The sequence below is a fragment of the Aulonocara stuartgranti genome (genome assembly GCF_965226115.1).
Source record: "Aulonocara stuartgranti genome assembly, chromosome: 11".
Classification (NCBI taxonomy): Eukaryota; Metazoa; Chordata; class Actinopteri; order Cichliformes; family Cichlidae; genus Aulonocara; species Aulonocara stuartgranti.
Genome location: NC_138947.1, coordinates 16,932,566 through 16,948,720, shown reverse-complemented (window position 1 = coordinate 16,948,720; position 16,155 = coordinate 16,932,566). Strand labels below are relative to the sequence as shown.

General features: G+C 41.9%; 1 protein-coding gene across 6 annotated transcripts in view; it reads left to right on the top strand.

The window, feature by feature from the left end:
- The window catches only part of cadm4 (cell adhesion molecule 4), a 168,533-nt gene that overhangs the window by 120,687 nt on the left and 31,691 nt on the right, over positions 1–16,155 (top strand). For 2 of the 6 annotated variants that reach the window (XM_082551645.1, XM_082551641.1), the window contains exons 1-2: positions 1,461–3,836; positions 10,967–11,113. In XM_082551645.1, coding sequence (XP_082407771.1) covers positions 3,740–3,836; positions 10,967–11,113 — 244 coding nt within the window. In that variant the 5' untranslated portion in view covers positions 1,461–3,739. Of the gene's footprint in view, positions 1–1,459; positions 3,837–10,966; positions 11,114–16,155 lie in introns of those variants that run through there. The other 4 variants (XM_082551642.1, XM_082551644.1, XM_082551643.1 and 1 more) reach the window with 3 other exon arrangements.

The window sequence follows — 16,155 nt, the reverse complement described above, 5'->3', positions numbered from 1 at the left end:
TAATCTTTCCTCTTTTACGTCCCTCTTGTCTCCTCATGACTTGTCCATCTCATGCCTTCACAGTCTCTTCCCATTCTTCCGGTGAGGCTGCATCTGTTCCCAGGTGTGGTACATACTGTATATATCTATATTTCTGTTCCTCTCCCTTGTCGGAGAGCTTTAATACCATTGGTATTAAATGCTGGCACGACCTCCTCGGCATACTTAAGCAGGCAGTTGTAAGGCTGTTTGAGTGCTTAATATTTTCAGCACGCTGCTGACTTAAGCCCCTTAAGTGCTTTGGCAACACTTATTCCACGGTGGCACCAATGAAGCCCATTAAAAATTTGATTTGGATAAGAGAGAGGGGGAAAAAGGAAAAAAAAGAGGAAGGGGGATAGGGGACACAATTTGCCATTACTTCCATTCCTTCCGCACACACTGCGACAAAAACAAATACACCCATCAGGGGGTTGCCCACACAGGGACTTTGCAGACAAACAAATACGCACATACTCACCAGTTGTGGGTATGATTTGCAATGTGTTCTTTTTGTCTGTAATTATGTCCTTAGTTAATCTATAAAGTACATTGCCATGACCCTATTTTGATAAAAGCTCTTGATAAATAAATTTGACTTTATTTGACTTGATGATAGGGAACAGCATGTTTCAAATTAAATGCATTAAGATGTTTGTAAATACAGCTTGTGGCACATTAGGACCGATAGTTTATGATTAGTTGATTAAGAACAAGTAGAGGTGCTATTATAAAAGCAAAGCTGTGTTGCTTTTCGCTTTTTACAGGACAATGAATGTCAAAGACGCAGAGTCTGCTGCAGTTAGCTTCCACTATTGGCTTTGTATTGCAGGTTTTATTGCCAATAGCAGTAATGATAGTACATGAGCTTGAACAAAGGAATTTCATTATACACAATGTGGTGAAACAAAATTTACTGTCAGGTTGGTCTAGCTGTTAGCAATGATTTCTGTTTCATCAGTATAAAAATATGGAGCCGATACTTTTTGATGGGCCAAACTCGCATCAGCGTAACTCATATATACTCATAGTCATGTTCATTTTTCCTTTCTCCGCATCCAGTTTGAATTACAAAGACAAAAAACACGTACCCACTTCTTGTCAGCAGACAGCCATGTGCATCGCTGCAGCCATAAAAAACGCCCATTTAACATAAAGAGGCACTATGATGCCTCTGTTCGTGGCTGCATGGATAAATTAATGGCTAGTAGATAGTGAAAGGGCTAAACAGTCAACCAAATGTACACTCTTCTTCAGTCAACACAGAACAGTCAAGCACAGTTCACACACGCACACACACTGCCACTGTTTGTTGACCTGAAAGGCATCCATTGTCACTGCTTCCATCCACACACAGACATCTCTAACCTTCACAAAATAGTATGCCAAATATGCAGACACTGATCCCACACTGACACACGCACACAGAGTCTAAGCAAGGAGAGGGAGGCCAGGCTTATATAAGCAAGTGAACGACAGAAAACAGACAGATGGATTTGATCAGCAGTGATAGCACGCTGGGATTATGACAGTTTTCATAGATCAACAGGAAAGAAGCAAAACGAGGACAAGTTGTGGGAACTAACTAGCTTCTGCGGACCAGAGGATTAAAAGAAGAGGACAGAGAACGGGCGCTAGAATGGATAAACTAAGCACGATTTGAGATCAGTTTTAACAAGTGGATAGACTTTGTTTCCATCTGAGTGCTGCAAGGCCTTAGACCTGCCAGACCCGAGCTGCTGGTGTACACCAACACAGAGTAATTTTCTCAGCATCAGCCAGTTGACCAATGAAGTCAGCGCTGTAGGGAAGATTGGCGATGATCCGCTTTCAGCTTTGCCAGGAGTGTCAGAGCAATCGCCATTAGAGCTCATTGTGTTTGCAGTAGCACAGAGAGTGAGAGAGAAAGCAGACAGTGTGTAGTAATCTAAGGATGACACCCGCACTTTATTCCATCAGATAGTGCTCAGTGAGGTGTGCGGTGCAGCTCGCTGCGCTTTGTCTCTACACTACAAACACACACACATTAAGCACTCACAACTACACACACACAAACACACCAGAGCCACACACTTACACAGACCAACAAGGCATCAGGTCCTGACAATCAGCGAAACTGTGTCTGGACCTTGAACACAGCAGGGTTTGAGATCAGTGTGTTTGAGCGAGAGTGTAACTGGAGTGCACCCAGGCGCCGACTGCAGCCAGTGGAACACGTTAGAAAGGAAGCGTTAGGAACGCCGATGCTGCATGATTAAACTGTCCGATAACCTGTGATTATTCAGAGAAGTCTAAAATTACCGTGTAAAATCTCTGTCCATTTGCGCTGCAGTGTGTACATGATAGCTCATCTGCAAAGTTCTAGCATCCAAGCGAATAATGGTAGAATTCTTGTGAGGATCACGTGCAAGTCTCCGGGGTAATATAGCATACCAAAATATGTAGCATCTGAATGTAAAGCATCTTACAACAGTTTTGTTTAGTGCTTTGCAAGTTCGTTCTTCTACACAGGGCAAGCACTTTCACTCTGTCTTTTCAGCGCTGCACTCGAGCTCAATGGATTTTATTTAACCTTGGCTATCTCTAGATGAGTTGCAGTAAGATAGTGTCTCAGTCTCTCAAGAGGTCTGGATGGTTTGGTATTAGCTCTAAGGAACATTGACTTCTCTGCCTACTGATTTGTTGGGTGAGAAGTACTGAAAACCTTGTCTAACTCATTAAAATACAATCTGTTTGAGGATGAACGTTGTTGCCCTAGATTCTTCTGTCCTTAAGGGCATAGCAATGGAGATGGTTCTATTTTGAAAGTTGTAATATTGTCAACACCAGCAGAGAAAATCAGACCTGCTTTGGATGTCAGTTTCTTGTGCTTTATTTGACTGAAATATTGTAATACTGATGGTTTATTTCCCTTAAATAAGTGTGGTTTGACCCAATGGAGACAGGTTGCCTATTTGTTGTTGTGGTTAACTGTGTGGCTCATTATTGCTCAGACCCTGCTATAAGCTCCAAGTGTGACGCTGTAGTATACAGCTGAAGAATTAATTAACCTGTACCTCATTCAGTTAATTGCATAGCTGCCATTACTGAATACTCTTGTTAGTATACGGTCTGTTTGGCATTGTTTTTCTCAGTTTATTGATTTTGAGAATCTCAGACTTTGGTCTCAGGAGACTTAAAGCGCTACAATAAAAAATTACATTTTCTTTAAATTGAACTGAGCCTCTGTAGGACTTTGCAGTGGCAAATCTCCTGCATTACATGGAATTAAAACAATGCATATTCTAAATTCTGTCTAAGGAACACAAGGAGCTATAGTCAACAAATGAACTTTGTTGCTGTAAGCTTTTCTCTGTGTGCATTGTGATATAGTGTCTAAATCGCTTGCTCTATAATTGCTCTGAGCTCTGGCAAAACATTTGTGTGTTGCGTGCAAACGCTGGCTAGAAGTCAGTCTTGTGTGGCTTTGTTGCTAAGGTAGTTTCTTTGCATGTGCTTGGATGCTGTATAGCAGTTTGTCCTCATACAACAACAGTTAGCATGTGCATTTGTTGGCATTGTTTTTGAGAACAAATCCAATTGCATATATGTGTGTGTGTGGACTGGTTTGTCAGTAGCAGTGCAGGCAGGGTCACAAAGGAGCCATTGATCAAACAGTCACAGCCACACACACACACACACGCGCGCATTTATACATACAAACACAAGTTCTCAATACACAATGAGGCCTGTCCGAAGCTCTGTCCTCTGCCGCCTCCTTCCTGCTCCTTACTCTCTTGCTCTGCGCAGCCTAGTTCTGGTCCTGCTCTGCATCACTCGTAAGTCCTGCACTTATTCACATGAACTCACACCCACATACTGGTTAAATGAAATGCGCACAGTTGTTTCTACTGCTACTCACTAAGTAAGTCAAGGAAGCAAGCATTTCATTTTCACTTGTAAACACTCTTAGTATAGACAGTATACATCAGCGTAATTTACATTTTAACTCCCTGCAGATATTCATCCAAATGTTGTATAAAAAGAATAAGTCATAAGTATTTGGTGTCCAAATGTGCAAAAAACTAAAAATTCCAAGATTTGACCAAGGGACAGTAACACACAATGAAATCATTTTTCAGTGTACTGGTAATTATACTGATCAGATGCAACATTGCAGCTATATTGTGTACGACCCCATTGTGCTTCCAGAACAACTCTGACCCACTGGGACATGGAGAAGGTGTCGTGTAGGTGTTAGCATTGGATCCTTTGGGTCTTGTGGGTCGGGGTTTCTCAGTACTTTTGATTATGTTGCTGCTCAGCCTAATTTAAGTTTGGTAATTGCATCTAAGGTTAAAGAGAGACAAAATGAAGACAAGCATGTATCCCCATGAGATGAAGAGACTAGGGAATAACTTGAAGACTTAAGGAAAGCAAATGAAACATAGAGAAAGCAAGAGTGTGGTTCAAGAACCTAATGTGAGAACGTTAGACCCACAGAGTATGAGAGAATGGTGCAAGAGTGAAGTGCAAGAGACAAATATTGAGAGAGAGCCAGACTGACACAAGGAAAACACGATTTGGCCAGACAGACACTTGTACTGTATGTGAGGGAGGCAGGGAGCTGCAGAGGCAGAAAAAGTGAAATGGAAAGACAGAGATGGAGAACAGTGCACTCTGTGTGTGTATGGAAGAAAGACAGAGATGGAGCGGATGGTACAGAGATGAAACAAGACACTAAAAGACCTCAAAAAGAGTTGCATGAGATTGAGATTTGAAGCCAAGAGATGATTGATTGAACACAAACCAGAGCAGTAGATGAAGTGGAGTGAGATCAGCAGTAGAGTTGCTGCTGTGCTATTAATATCTCCTGTCATTATTATTATGAATTTAAAGCAGAGGAGATGTTGTTTCCCTGCTACTCACTAGTAAACAATATCCTTTTCCCTTCATTTAAAAATTCTATTACTTTTGAAGTGACATTAATAGTGATGGTACTATGATGGAATGTAGAGGGGGTCTTGGGTTGGGGTAACAATTGGGGAATAATCTATATGGAGAAGGAGTTTTTGTGTTGGCAGTCAGCTTTTGGCAGTCGGGGTTTAAATTTCAAGCCAGCAAAGCAGTTTCGAGTTGTGCCTTCAATGAGCATTCACATACACTCTCTCGCATGCGCCGTTTCAAAGGAGTACGCACACATGATTTTAAATAAATGCACATATCAGTGCATTCTATTTCCCACACATACACATCCATGAGTTTCACACATATGATATTCCCAATATACACACACCAAAGGAAAATTTTGAAGGGGTGTTAAAACCAGTGCTTTTGGCTGTGTTGAATCTCCAGTGTAGTTGCCGTGGTTGTAACAGCCTTGTAAATTTCCTTTAAGCTGCTGTTGGGGTATGTGTGGTGGCCATTGTTGCAGGGTTGTTGGGACTGTGACAGACTCAGGCCGTAAAACGCTGCAGAGTAGATGGAGCTAACCAGCTTTGGCTGTCAGAAAATGTGGGGAAAAGGAGGGGAAAGAAAAGAGAGAAAGAGATGGTAATTTGTGAAGCATAAGAGGAGGTGAATAAGGGAGCAAAAAGAGTAATGGGATGGGTGGACAAGGGGAGCAGAGAGGGCTCAGACAGATACAATTCAGTGGGGGAGGAATGAAGAAGGTATGGGACAAGGCAGGGATGAGGTGATTGAAATACGCTAAAGGGCTAGAGAGACCTAAAGATGCAAAGGTCAAAATGAGAAATGTGTTGAAAGGAGGAGAGGAGGTGTGAGGAAAAAAAGGGGGATGAGAGCAGTAAAATAATAAGATTTCAGTGCAATGGAGGATGGAGGCAGTGTGACTAGGGAGCAAAATCAGAATGCTAAAAACGGGATTTGAAATATGTAAATAAATGAAAGTAAATGTTTCTAATGAGAGGTCAAGAGTGAAAAGAGACAATTTTATGCTGATTTGCTGATTAGCAGTGCAGTTCTAATAGCACACCATTGGTTGATGGATGAAATGAGGTCTAAAGTTTCTGCTGGAGAGAGAGAAAGAGAGAGAGATTAAGAAAAACACAGAGAAAAAAGAGGGTAGGATAGAGGGACAGGGCTGAGCTATATGACAAGTAATTAAGAGAAGAGAAAGTAGAGAAGATGAAAGAGGGGAAACTGAAACATTCGGTCTCTTGCTCCACTTATTTTTGTTTTGCCCTCTTGTCCCATTCATTCCTCTCACTTTTTTCTGTCTTCCCCTTGCTCCTTCTCTTCCCCTCTCCCCGCACACTATAAAAACAGCATGATTATGCTGCAGACTTGAGCTGCAGAACAAATCACATTTAGGGAAGGAGAGTGTGGAGATGGAACCAGCAGAGAGGCAGGAAAAGATTCCCACTGAGTCACAAAAAGAGAAAGACTGAGAGAGATTGCAAGGGGAATGAAAGCATATTGGAGTTCAGAATGAAACTATTGCAAAGCCAGGAAAAAAACTACATGAAGAAAGAAAAAGAGAGAGGGAGAAAGAGTTTAGAGACTAGAGATAACAGGGAAGGAGGCCCAGGAGAGAAGCGGAAAGGGGACCTTTAGGACAGCATTAATGAAGAAGATGCATGATGAACGATGCAATAAAAGATAAGGGAGATGAGAAGGAGAAAGAAGATGGGCCGAAAGGAGAAGGAACGCTGAATGACGAAGAATCAGGGATTAGATAAGGCAAAAGGTGGGGAGGAGATGGATGGAGAGACTCTGGGTTTAAATAAAAAGAGGAAAGAGGGAGATGTGAGAATGAGATTAGACAAGAAGACAGCGGGAGGAGAGAATTATGAGCTGTGGATGAAGTAAAAAATCGGGGACAGGGTAGTACACTCAAAAACTGAGAAGAAAGTGTGAGCTTAGGAGGGGAAAAGAGGATTTCAGAAAGGGACTGAACAAAGGTAATGAGAGAGACGACAGCGAGATTTGTAAAGGATTATGTATTATTTATGTACAGGGAGAATTTTTTTTCTTGGAACTGGATTTGATTGGCAGAGTTCTGCCTCCCTGTGAGATAAAGCGATAATTTTAGACAGGGAAGAGAAAGAGGGGAGAGGGAACGGGAGAGAGTTGCGGGTCTGCAGTGGGAGGTTTGGAGTGGAAGAACGTCAAAGTCAGCTTTTTCATAGAGTCGGAACGCTGCAAAACTCTGTGATTAACCTAGAGCAAGTGTTTGTACACACATGCTCATAAATATACACTCACGCATATAAACACTGCACACTTCATTTGCATACATACCGTAGAAACCGACTTGCCTCGCAGACTCACGGGATAACGCAAGATAAAAAATATGTACATCCAGATGGGAAGTGATGGAGAAGTTGCCAAAGGACGAGCCCTTATGAGTGGAAACTATGAGCTGCTGTTATTGTTTTAATTAAAGCAGTAACAACATCAGGGGTTATGCATTGTAGTCTACAGCACCAGTTCCCTTGTAAATCCGTGACCAGCATGCAAAGAAAACACAAGCTCTTGGCCCTCGTCCAGTTGAAAGATAATGACAGATAATGAATAGGGAGACAGTGACTGCACTTCTTCAAGGATACATGAGGGCTTGTTTGGGGCAAATGGAGACAGTTCATCTCTTATGTGGCTTGTCTTTCTGTTCAATCTTCACCTTTCTCCACCTTCAAAGACATGGAGAGAGTGAGTTAAGGGGAGAGTGATACCAAGTGAGAGAGACGCAGCAAGGCCGTAATTCAGCCTGCTAACCCTGCACCAGTGAGACAGTTTCTAGAATTTACCGTGACCAAGGGTGAGCCAGCAGTCCACCTGGCTGCCTCCCAAATCCCCTTCTTTTAGCTCTCTACACCTCCTTTCATCCCCTCACTCTGTCCCACTACCCACCGGCTCCCTTGGCTAATAACTCACCCTATTGTGGGACCATTAGGATGGGTCCCTTGTCTTATGAATTTGCCTGCCTATTATTTATTTATTTGTTTATGTATTTTGAAATGATGGCCCTTCTTGGATGTCTCCTGCCATAGTAAATAAGGGTTTCTATTTTCTTTTCCAGGGCTGTGACAGCGGGGGCAGTGGCATGGGAAATGATAGGAATTTCACTGCTATAAAATACTGCCCCCGCTTGGTTGGAGAGAGAAGTGATTGTTTTTGCTCCCCATCCAGTTTTATTTATCCACTGCCATAACCGTCAGTGCACTACCATGATATCGATTGCACTCGCCATTCTCTCTTAATACGAGTCGACGCTTGTGGAGTATTTTATTATGGGCACAGATTTTAATGGGGCCGAGATTAATACCTCTGTCACAGAGGTTGATTCCCTCCCCCTCCTTCTCATTCCCTCTGTGGATTGTACCATGCTGGTGATCAGAGGCACAGGCTCATGGCCTTGATGTGAATGGCAGCCTATAAAACCTACAGTCAAACTAAAGTGCTGTACCCAGCTGCGTTACGAGCGGGAGTTGAAGAATATGCGTCATCTCTCGCATATTTCGTCCAGCCCCCACCAGCTGCATTATTATACCCGAACCATCACTTCCTAACTCCCTGCTATCATTTCCTGGTTAGAGCCCTCATTCCCCGCCATCTCTATATCCCTCTGCTCTTTCGTTCTCTTTGCTGAGATTGATCATACACCAGCATGCAGCAGGTGTTTCTGGGTGGCATCTCTCAGAAAGCAACTGCGGATGTCAGTCATCACTGATGCATAAGCCACTAATGAGTTTTAATTTTTATTTTTCTTTCCCGCTTTTCTTTGTGCTTTACCGCCATCCCACCACAGCTAATTTTCTTTGAAGAGGTGACAGCTGTCAGGAGAAGTGGGTGTACAAATGGACAGCTAATTAGTTTCTCTGGCCTCAGCCCAGAAGCGAACTTTTGACCACTTTCTGTCTTGCTCTTAAGGGCACGCTTTCTGTTGGTTCCGATGGGTCACTAGTCACGCGCAGACCCGGCACTGTTTTTGTCAAGCAGCGCTTTTGCAATTACATCTGTTTAAGACAATGGTGGCCAAGCCCAGTTTCTATGGTGATGAGTAATAACAGCCATTAGAAAAATAATTGGGATGGCAGTGGCAGGCCCTGATGGCCCCCGATATGAATCACAATATTGATGCAGAGAATGAGAGCAATAATGACTACAATTAGTGGTAATTGTCAAGATTTTTTTCTCCATTCCATAAAGTATTAGAGTCTCCTTTGTCTTTATTCCCCCTTGGTTTCTTTCTGACTTCAGTTCAATATCCATTGTGTCTCTGTGTTTCCCCTGACGTGATGAATGTGTAGGCTTTGAGTATTTCATTAAAAAAGATTATAATCAAAGGGGGATTAGATTTGGATGAAGTTCCAGGGATCAGATGATGTCAAAGTAGCTTAATTGCAATATGTTAACACCTGCATATGCACAGCCAGTGCACACACAGACATGCATGCAAAACGTGCTCAGGACACACACTCTGTTGCAGATATAGACATTTATTTTGGCCCAAAGCAGTCAAGTCAGCAACTCCTACTACAGCAGCTGCCGTCTGTTTGTCTCACAACATTTCTTGCTTTCTGAAGGTGTTTTACAACGCTCAGAGACACTGCTAGACACAGCGGTGAAATATATATAACATTGCCGTCTTTATCAGTTCTTCTCATTGCCTGCTTCATCACTGTGTTTCAATATTGGTGTCGTTCTTCCTCTAAATCCTCCCCGCAGCCAACACATTGCCAGGGAGAGAGGGAATGCAAATGGAGATGCAAATTGGTAAATACTAGTTTTGGAGGCCCAGCAAGCTGGTACTCTCTTCAAGGCAATCACATTCCACTCCTGGCTGGAACCATATGACTAATTGCTCCGCAAATCATTTGAATTCAAACGACGGCTCTCAGTGTCCATTGTGCTCAGCGGGAGGTGTGACTCAGCCGAGTCGTGTCAACAGCCTGACCCACAAACATGGAGGGTGCAACAATCAGAGCATAATCAACCTCCTCATTACTGACTCTTGAGCTGTCAGCAACATCAAAGAGGCTCCCTGCTATTTCTCAGCCCCCTTGTCTAAAAATATTGAGTTGGAGGAGCCAGACAAGTTTGTTTGAAAGACTATGTAAGACAGTTTTTGGGACTGTGAAAGTCACTTTCCGTGCACACGTGCTTGTGTGTCTGTGCTCATTTGTTATTGCGTACTTTTCCAACCACGTGTACATGAAAGTGTCCCTATGAGAACCATTTCATTTGGATAATGGAGTGTAATCAGTGGGTTTAGAATGCACCTGGTAGAGAAATGGCATTAAGAATGTGTGAAGTCCAATTAAAGCTCCCATCCTGGTTTCATAGCTCGGCACTTTGGCCAATTACAGACTTGTACAATAATGCTGCTGCAACTTAAACTGTTCATATACACACAAGTAGTGACAGGGTAGCAGTGTGGTCATCTGTTTGAATGAATTTAAGTTGTGTGCACATGTGTTTGGCTGTATGCCACCAGGTTTGTGCTTATGCATGGCCATTCAAGCATGTATCTAAAGCCCAAGAGACAAACAGCCACTTAAAGATGTAAGCGTTATCTGTTCAAATGTGTTTGTTGATGCATTCTGTTAGACTAGCCCAAAGCAATGTGGATGTTGTATGTGTGTTTGTGCATGTAAAGAAACGAATAGCAGTAATTATAATCATCCATCTTATTATCGTATGAATGCAGTGCTCGAGAACCTTCTTTTACCTGTTGAGTCCTTCGGTGGCTTCTCTTTTGCTCTCAATCACTTTATCGCTTTCTCTTTTTTCCCTCCTCTTCAACATTTATTTCATTATTGTGTCTGTGTGATGAATAGCAAGCAAATGAATCATCCTTTAAGTACTATATTTTAAAAGATTCAACCTCAAGAGAATTGAACAACTCTCTATTCCCTCAATCTGTTTTCTTTTCTTTTCCCCTTCTTTCTTCTGGATTGTCCAACCTCTGTATCACTATGTTTACGTCTCTCTTTCTCTCCCTCAGCCCATTGTCAGGCAGTGCAAGCAGAGAATGTAACAGTCTTGGAGGGGGGTACGGCTCAGATCTCCTGCCGCCTGCAGAACTACGATGGATCAATCGTGGTCATCCAGAATCCCCGCCGCCAGACTCTCTTCTTCAACGGCACGCGAGGTGTGTATCTGCGTGCACGCTGGTCTCTGCAGACAAACCTAATTTATCCTTGTCTATGTATTTGCCTTTGGTGACATTTAAAGCGAGCCTTTTAGACACATTAGCAGTGACTCACCAACACTTTCATTTTACATTTTTCTTCTCGCAAATGTCCTCATTTTCCCTTTGAAGTGATTTCACATTAGAAAGTCAGCTAACCACCACGTGAAATTAGGAGATGGGTTTACTGTGTGCCCTAACAGTGTGACTACTTATCTGTTTTAAAAGCACAGTTCGAAGCTTTCTGCATAATCTGCTGTTAACCCCAGTGATGAGATCAGAACTTATTAAAGTCCTCATTAGAGCATGGCCTTGACAATCACATGTTTTTTTAAATACAGCTTTATGGCAAATTATCATTGTAACCAATATTTTAATGAAAGCAGAATTCACTGAGGGCCTCGGGGCAGGCAAACTCTACCTGTTTTTTTTTTCTTACTAATTAAGGGCAGAAGTTGCTACCTTAGCCAGATTTGCAGCAGAAATGCTGCTAGGAAACCTCTGAGCAAAAGAACAGCGATCAAGGATATTAAACATTGCTTTGAATTTTGTGTGTAGCAGCTTAATTGAACCAAAAAATGTGTTATTTATGCACTACATAATCTATGTGATAAGACATTAGTTTGGGCTTAAGGCTACAGTTTCATACTGTGGCTTGTAAATGTTCACAGTAAAGGGGAGGATGGTGTATGTGTTTAGTTCAGGCATATAAGACACCAGTCGCCTGGTCTCCTCCGAGCTGAGCCCCTTTCCTTCAAGTCAAACGCGAACAAGTTCTCAAGGAGAAAAAAAACAAGCACAAAAAACATAGACACTGATCAGTAAAGAGGAAAATATCTGTTTAACTCCCTTATTTAGTGAGCTGGATTTAATATTAAAACCAAACAAACTTTGAAAACAAAATCCTATTAACCAGCTAATCAGCTAGCTGCTGCAATCTCTCTGTAACGAAGGGCCAGCACAATTGTGTTCACAGTTGCTTGGTTTTGAGCATACATGATATTATTATGCACAGGAGTCTCCACACTGCCACCACCGCCGCCCCCGCCAAAATCACATCAAAAGCACAGTCTGCAACAAGCGTAAAAATCATCTCTATCTGTTTGGAAGAGCAGCCAACTAGAAAACCCCAAATCCCCCAGCAAAATCACTTGCTCATCTTTCATCCAAGGAGCTTTCTATTGTGAAAACTTCTCAACAGTGTCTACTTTATTGAAGATCTACATACCAAGATCCAATTCTTTCCTTCAAGTGGCAGAACACTCGTCTCTATAGTGCCTAGCTACTCCAAGAAATATGTTTTGATTACTTGTTATTTGGAAAAGGATTTTTTCGCTGCTGTAATTGCGTGACAGGTGATAAGACAGATAATCTGTTTGCTGAGCTAACTTCATTCAAGCTGCTCTTGATGACTGTTTCTGAGCGCCTGAGTATCGTACACATTAGCATTTTAATTCCAATCTGCAACTCTTGCTAAGTCAATAATTCTGAATTCTTATCTGAGCATCTTAAAATTTGACTTTTACAAAACATTGTGTTTGTGCATTAGACAGTCTAAGGTCCTAATAGTTATTTTAATGCCACTGGCAGTTTCACGCAGCTTTAAAGGTTTAATAGTTTGTTTTTCAGTGTGCAGTAAGTAGGTAGAAATTGTAAAATGCTAAAAGAAGCTTAATGTCAAAATAATGAACGGCCAATAGATCAAGAGCTGATTTTCTTGGTGAGGTGGTACAAGGTGCAATGCTCAGACTTTTTAAAACCCTTTGCTTTTGACCACAGTAAAAAGGAGACTCTTATACCTCAAAGTTGTAATTGCAGTCATCTAGTGTGATATTTATATATGTGAAAATTTGCACTTGAACACATTTTCAACTTTCTAATCATTAAAACCTGCAGTTCTTGTAATTACATTGATCCGACAATCAACACTCCCACACTCCCCACAGGAACAGTCTGCAAAATAGCAGTCAATGAAAGTTTTCTGAACAGAATGCAAAGATGAGAGAAAAATCAGTAAAAACAAAAATCAGTTGCAGGCGTAGTTTCACTGTTCACAGGTGCAGCACTCCAGTGCTTTTGTTCCATACACTTAGCCTTCACTTGTTAGTCACCTCGATCACGGAGCGGACGTAATTGGGTAGTTGAGGTTGCTGCTTTGGGAAACCTTCTCCCCCCAATTCTATCAGATCAGCACGCTGCCGGTAAGTTCCATTAAGTATTTAAACAGAGTCGCTCCGTCTGCTCTCCCACGAGGCTTGGACTTGCACCCTTTGGAAAGCATGATGAGGCCTAATCAAAACGAGGAAGAAGAAGCGGTTTGAAGGCTCAAATGAAAGAGAAAATGAGAAAGAAAGAAAAGAGTGAGGGAAATGAGAAAAGGTGCTGAGGGTTAAGAAAAACACAGCCACAGAGAGAATAAGGAAAGGGAGGATCAGTTGCTGAAGAAAGACACCGCATTAGGAAGTGCTCCAAAGTCTAGCAAAGCTATAAAGCATTGATGGCTTCCCATAACTAATTTGGCTCCTGTAAGAACAAAAAAAGCCTCATTGTGGACATTTTCTGGGAGTGTAAATTGCACCTCACTCTGGCTCTCGCCACCTCCACCATTTCTTCCATCACTTCCACTCTATTGCCCATCTGCCACCCAGATTACAGGCTAAGAAACTAAGACCTTTCTCTGCTGATGTATTCCACACTAGCTGCCCAAACAGAGCTGCTGCACTAAGTGCAGTGAATTAGACTGCCTGTTTTGCTAGTGAGCAAGTAGTCAGGGGTGTTTTTTATGAGATTGTGGGGACAGAGAGCTATAATAGAGCAGTAGAACTAACTAAATGGACCCTTTCTCCGTAGTTGTCCATATCTCTCTTTCTCATCTTATTGCCAACTCTCCTCAGCATGCAAATGAGATAGGACAATCATGGTGAACTTGGACTTGAACAGAAGTCTGACATTTAGTTGCCATTTAGTGCAGAGAGGGGGAAAAAGATTTACCTGTCTGCAGGGAATGGCTCTCTAACAATGCTCTCATTGCCATCCGATGGAGGGGAAATTTTAGGGGTGGGGTGGACAGATTAGTGTGGTGTACCTCCAAGAAAAGTGGACTAACTCCATTGCCCCAGGCTGCTCTCTTAGTCTCCTGTGGATTTCTGTCTTTATATTATTTTTCCCTGCCTGCTGCATTATGTAGTCTATTTTTCTCGTTTTTCTACATCCCCATTTGCTCACTCTCGCTCACACACACACAAGCATGCACACACTCCCGCAAAGCTAATATCTATACCGTAGTGTCTGTTCTGTGTTGTAAATTGTCCTGCGAGATGGCCAGGCCAAATCCAACACAAAGGAAAGAAGAGAGGGACAGAATAAAATAGAGATGGAGCATGAGGGAGGTTTCACAGCCAAGTCAATACAAAGTGAGTCTCAAAGGTATTTATGAGAATCTATGGACATGAAACTACTGTCAACCACAGACTGTTATTGGTGTTATTTGTCATTATCAGCATTTTTCTCCCTATTGATTGTACTCTTTCTTTGCTAACAAAGGAAAAGTTGTTACATCTTCATTACTCCTCATCCCTCATGTCACTGTCCTTTCTTATTTTTCTCCTTTTTGGATTATATGGTTAGTAATTGTAGCTTATTGGTCTGAGATTCGGGATTGGCTTTAAAATTGTTGCCTTTGATGCCTTTTGTTATTTTCTATTGTTTGACCTACACAGTATGTTATACACAACTGTAGTATTCAGCACGTATCTCTGACTCAAAAGTTTGTGCCTCTGAATTTAATATCTTTCCAAAAATGAAATAAATGGCGTGTTTCAGTTCTTCAGAGAAAGTAAAAACAATAATGATTAAAATCTAATAAGACAAACAATAAAAATGCCAGATGCTAATTAAGCATGGGCTTAGAGAGGAAAAAGCATGCACTTACAAAGAGAGCGAATGAATGCATTCTAGTTAACCAAAGTCCAATCATTGCTTGGGGAAATGAACGACACTCTCCCTCTAAGCTGGAAATGAGTGAACCAAGACATCTGTTATGTTGTATCAATGTGCAGCCTGGAGCTGCTCCACCGAGACTGACTTTGCAAAACTGTTTATGAACTTTTCTATATCAAACCAAGCTTTGGATTTAACAGCACTATCAATTCCCGAGCGGCAAATCAACAGGGGTGCTGTCGCAGCCACAGTTTCTCCCATGTTTTGTCATTTTTTTTCCTCTGCAAAGCTGTTCATGGGAGTGACATCGCAAACAGAGGGGGAAGACTCTTGTTTCAGAGTTGGTGAGATATAACTGACTGTTTGCTGTTACAGCGCAAACTATCATGAGGCCACGAAGCAACTGATTCCAATGATCAAAATGTCATGTACCTCTATTGAAGCAGCCTTTAGTTCTCTTGTGCTGTTTGACAGATACTTTCAAAATACTGCAAACAAAATGTAAATGCACTGAATTTTCAAAGATGCACAAAAAAAAAGCAAATCCTGTTATTTGCAAAGTACTTTCAACCAGACTTGGCCAATTTGATTCAACTAGAGTCATATCAGAAGTCCACCCCAACCTGTAACTTTGGACCTATAATTTTAATCTTAGCTGTAATAAAAATACATGCAGTTCCAGCAACCTGTTCTTGCTTGGTTAGTAACAGGCTGCCTCAATGGCCCTCCAACTACTCGTCCTAATTGCTTTTATTTTGCATTGCTGTACAGGTTCATCCTAGCCTGTCTCAAGACCTCTGAATCTCTGCCCACATAGAAGATACGTGTAGAGTTCCTGAACTGATGGTTATTTCTTGAGCAAAAGTAATGTCCTTTATCTGTGCTGACCCCTCACTTCAAAAAATAACAGAAAGTTACCCCAAAACTTGCATCAAGGTTAGATAAGACTGACGCAAATAAGCAGGTTGTTATGTTGTTCACCATGTCTGACTGAACACTTGCCTGACCACCTGAGGCTTACAGAAGCAGACGAGGCGAAGATCCTCAAAAGCACTGTCACTGCA